Genomic DNA, 5,151 nt, shown 5'->3' with positions numbered 1-5,151 from the left:
GGTCATACCACATTTCTTCATATTGCATCCATCTATACACTGATTCACTCACTTAAAGCCTAATGGATGAGCTGAGCACATGCATTTTTTTGTGCTGTGATGATTAGCGGTGTCACCTGTAATGGAAAAAGATCCTGGTGATTTAGATGAGAGCTACGTGACCAAAGAAACAATCATCTCACCCATAACAGCCCTGTGCAGTAACGCTACCATCATACTTGAAAGACAGTGAATGAGATTTATAGCCTCATTAAGGAGGCATTAAGGAGGTTGCCTTTGACAAAGCAAGTGAGAGAATATGATATGACAGCTGCTGCCAAAAAAAGAAGAATAAGATAATAATTTACAGAGACATCCTTGTGATTTTGCCAGTACATCCTCAGTTATTGTCTTAATATACTGCTTGTATTTGACGGCATGTTTGCTGTGTTCATAGCGCACATACGTCAGCCTACTCTTTCTGCCGTGTACAGTATGCTTGTATGTGAATATGGAATATTACATTTGCCAAAATGTACAGTATGCCAGAGATCACACTATGTGGAATACTGTTTACGGAATACGGTCACAATATCAGGTCTGTTCTCATAAGGTCACGGACTGCAGTTGCATAATATGTAACTAACCATATAACTGTGCATATTCAGGATCACAGAATAATTAGACCTGCCAGTTTTTAAAGTCCCCTTACAGTCACTAATTTGATCCCTTAATTTAAAACTCATATTTGGTAATCAAAATGACATATCTAAACTTTTTTTTTTCTTCATGTCCTAATATGGCTTGAAATTAATTGTTTTACCTCATTTACAACAGCTCCACTTTCACTCAATCCTACCCCATACCTAAACTTAACAACTACCTTACTAACTATTAATATGCAGCAAATTAGGAGTTTATTGTGGGTTAATAGTGAATATGTGTTCCCTAATCACCTAATATAAAGTGTCCATAGGTAGAAACGCTTAATGATATGAAAAGCCCAAACTCGCAAGATGACAGGATTTGTTACATGTTTGTGATTGGTTACATCTGTCTTTGGTACTCTGCTGTTTTATGCAGAAAATGTTCAGAAATGTTTGGACTGATGAATCTGAACATGGTTCGTCTTTAAGCATATTGAAAACAACAGACAGACATGATCTGACTTTCACTGCAAGTATAGGGAAACTGTTTTCAATATCTATTGTTGTTGACGTTAAAGGATGTGCATCCAATCAAACATGATCAGCATGTGTATCATGCTCTCATCCTTTAAAAATACATGCAAAAGTCAAAGAAATTACCATCCAGACTGCAGTGCATTAAATGGAGGTGCATTAAAGATAAACATGGATTGTGTTTGTGCTAAGCACAGTGAGTTTTGTGTGGTGAATTAGTGGCTTAGAGAGCATGAAACCATAATAAATAAAAAAAACAATTTTGTGCAATAAACTTTTGGTACTGTATTTGGTACTATTGCCTCTTGATGTCCTAGGAAAAAACAGTGTTGAGAACCACTGTTGTATCCCGCAATGCACTGAGCTTCCAAAAGTAAATTTACCATCTTCTTTTTAGACTGCCACAAGATATTTTACATAAAATGCTGAGGCCATGTGATAAAAATACTAAGATCATGTGACAACAGTGCAACTTAGCATTACACCAAATACACAAAATAATGTTCTTTTTAGCAACATCATATGACCCCTTTAAATACATGTGCTTGACTGAGCTTACTTTAATGGATCGACAAGATTTTTTGAAAACAAAGACATGAAGTTGGACACTTTCTTCTTTCACATAGTGACGCTTGCACTCTGTTGCATATACTTTATCACAGATGAAGTGGATTAGATGCAATATTTGTCAAATACACAGATGTTACAGGAATTTTCATGAAGCAACAGAAACTTTTCAATCAGTTGTTCATGTACTGCTTAATGTAGTGCCATGTACAAGAATACAGTTCAACAGAAGCCAATACAATTTAAAAACCAAAAGGTTGGGTTTCTCCATTTTTGGCTTTTTATTTAGATATTTAGCACTTTGCATGACTGGACTTAAGTTTTATTTATTAAGCATAAATGTTGCAGTTAAACATTTTGGTCTCCACACAAGTTATACTAGAAGTTGATTTGGAAGCTAATTACCTAGTCACTCATTTATGACAATGACAAAGTGAAGTTTAGAACTGCTGTCCAATTCTTAACACAAGATTGGTTCCACCTTCAATTACAAGCATGTTCTTTTTCTCCACATGGAGTGTCTTGCAGTTGATCTTTTTATATCTGCTGCTGTTGATAGTTTGTACCTGAGAGGAGGCTAAAGACCACCAAGTTGCTCTATATAACAATTCTCTTTACATAAAATTCTACAGAAGTGTAGAGATGAACTGATTCATCCAATAAACTTTTGTCAGTCTCCTATTTACTTGAATATCTATATTTTCACATCTCTAAAGCTTTTTAATGGTAGATCTGCTCACCAATTTTTTTCTTTTTTTCATATTTCGCTCCATTCTGGATCTTTGAGAGAAGTTCCATTTTTGTTGTAAGAAGGTTCTAAATTTCACACGTCATCATGATACAGATTAGATGTTCAGTTTCCTTATACTACCTGCTGGGTGCAAATGACGCGTTGTCATATAGTCAGTCCATAGGGATGTGAAGCCATCTGTCAACTCAATACCATACCATCCCATAAACACTGCCTCGCATTCGCAGCGCTTCCTTTGAAGATTCCTACATGTCCCTAACACATGGGCCGTATGGCGCACACATGCATACACGAGCAACTGGCATCTCCATGGCCTTGTCAGCTGATTAACTCAGAGGACTGCTGTTTTATCAGCGCTCGACTCGCATCTGAAGTAGGCATGGCTGACAGTCAGGTCCTGTTTTGAATGTGTGGCCGGCTGTGGATGACAGGTTGGCCTTTCGTTTTTGGAGAGCATGAATATATGCTGCTTGCTTCAGGTTGTTTTTGTTGGATTTGAAATTCATGAAAAGCTGGTAGTTGCATATTTACATCAGTCTGACATGGCAAAACGTATTAAGCAAACACCTGTTATGTATGCATGAAAGAGGACATGAGAAAATAATGTGATATTAAAAGAGTCTTATCTTCAGGAATTAAATTTCCCTTTATATTTTTAGATAAAAGAGCTCAATGTACTAAGATAACATACTGTAACTTTCGAAGACAACACTTTCTGAACAAGTGTTGTCAACTAAAACAAACAATATTCAAAATTGTTTGTGTTAATTGAAATAAAGCTGCAATGAAATAATACACAAATATTATATGAAAAATAGAAAAGAAATGTTGATTTGGCAACTAACTGAAATGAGTTGAAGTGCTAAATTTATTCAAACTAAAACTGAAATAAAAAATAAATTCAGGCTAAATAGACATGTTTAGAAAAAATAATAAAAATTACAAAAGCAGGTGAAATTACTACAAGTTAAACTAAAATAAAAATAGTCTGGTTTTATTCATTCATTAAAAAATACATTAAAAATGCAATTCAATAGCTACATTGACTTGAATAGACTTCTTCTGTGATGAGTATATTTTTTTCATAAAATCTAATAAAAATCAAAATTAATATTTCAGAAACTGTCACAGTTTCCACAAAAACATTAGGCACCATAACTGTATTCAGCATTGATAATGAGATATATTTCAAATCAGCATATTAGAATTATTTCTGAAGGATCACGTCACACGTAAAACTGTAGCAATGACTGCTAAATATTCAGCTTTTGCATCACAGGAATAAATTACATTTTAAAAACATTAAAATAGGAAACAGTTATTTTAAATTGTGAAAATATTTTACAATATTACAGTTTTACTAATTTTGATCAAATAAATGCAGAGTATAAGACACTTTCATTCAAAAACATTAATAAATCTTACCAACCCTAAACTTTTTAACAGTACTGTTCGTCTACAAACTTGTAAAATGTAAACTTTTTCTTCCAATGGAAATAAATAAACCATGTTCAGCAGATTTTGTATGCTTTTTTATATTGACAACATTGTCCAACGTAGTATTTAATCAGGACGTCTATGAGCAGCACTGTTAAACATATGTTTCCCTGCTCATTGTCACAATCTGCATACCATTTTCATGAAAAATTCATGACTGTGACATGTTGCCTGGATGTGCAGATGACGACCCAATAACACCTGATCCCTGTCTGGCAACACAGACTACCTGGCCAGCCGCGGGCGGCTCAGCGAAATGGATGCGAGGAGGAAGTTCTGGCAGATCCTCTCAGCGGTGGAGTACTGCCACGAACGCAATATTGTTCACAGAGACCTGAAGGCTGAAAACTTGTTACTGGATGCTCACATGAATATGAAGATAGCAGGTAAGTGATGTACCTTTCCTTCTTACAGTCTGGGGTCGCTGAGTGAAAACATGGTGCTGTAGTAGACAGCTTATAAGAAGGTGTCAGTGACACCAAGAGGCTTTAAACATCTTGATGTCAAAATTCTCTCCTCTATCCCAATTTAATATGCAGAAACAACAACTCCAAGCAAGTCATTTGTTGACTTCTAGAGGCATGTAAGCTATGTGGCTCTGTCAAAACACTGCTCTATTTGTTTGAGCAGTCTGAAATGCCAACTTGTGGCTCAACCAATAGCATGAGTTTGGGACGGGACTATCTGTAATAAGCTGTTTAGTAGCTGTGAGGTGGGAGTGTTTGGGTAGGAAACAGCTAGTGGCACAGAAATAGAACTTTTACCTTGAATTTCAAGGGAGAACATTAGCAATGATTAAGCAAATAGTCCAACTTGAGAATTCGCCTAAAGTTAGATTGGAGCAAAAAGAATGATGTTTGATCTATTATCTATCTATATCCTATTATCTCTGTCTCGCTGATTTATTATCAGTGCTGGAAACTGTTGTGCTGCTTAATATTTTTTTGGAACCTGTGACAATTTTTTTTCAGGATTGTTTGATGAATAAAAAGTTAAAAAGAAGCGTATTTATTTAAAATGGAAATCTTTTCTAACAATATACACTACAGTTCAAAAGTTTGGGCTCAGTACATTTTTATTCTTTCTTTTTTTTTAAAGAAATTAAAACTTTTATTCAGTGATACCAAAGATTTATATTGTAGAAAAGATTTATATTTTGAATAAATGCTGTTCTTT

The 5,151-nt window shown here is 35.0% G+C and overlaps 1 protein-coding gene across 1 annotated transcript in view; it reads left to right on the top strand.

Annotated features, from left to right (window-relative positions):
* Positions 1 to 5,151, top strand: part of LOC107709983 (serine/threonine-protein kinase SIK2-like) — a gene marked incomplete at its 3' end in the record, with an annotated part of 36,866 nt that overhangs the window by 7,052 nt on the left and 24,663 nt on the right. The window contains exon 4 of the mRNA XM_016514655.1: positions 4,200 to 4,361. Within this exon, the coding sequence (XP_016370141.1) occupies positions 4,200 to 4,361 (162 nt within the window). The remainder of the gene's footprint in view (positions 1 to 4,199; positions 4,362 to 5,151) is intronic.

Source organism: Sinocyclocheilus rhinocerous, unplaced genomic scaffold (assembly GCF_001515625.1).
Source record: "Sinocyclocheilus rhinocerous isolate Xijiao unplaced genomic scaffold, SAMN03320098_v1.1 scaffold4403, whole genome shotgun sequence".
Taxonomy (NCBI): domain Eukaryota; kingdom Metazoa; phylum Chordata; class Actinopteri; order Cypriniformes; family Cyprinidae; genus Sinocyclocheilus; species Sinocyclocheilus rhinocerous.
Note: the sequence above shows the minus strand (reverse complement) of the source record. Positions and strands in the feature narration are given on the sequence as shown.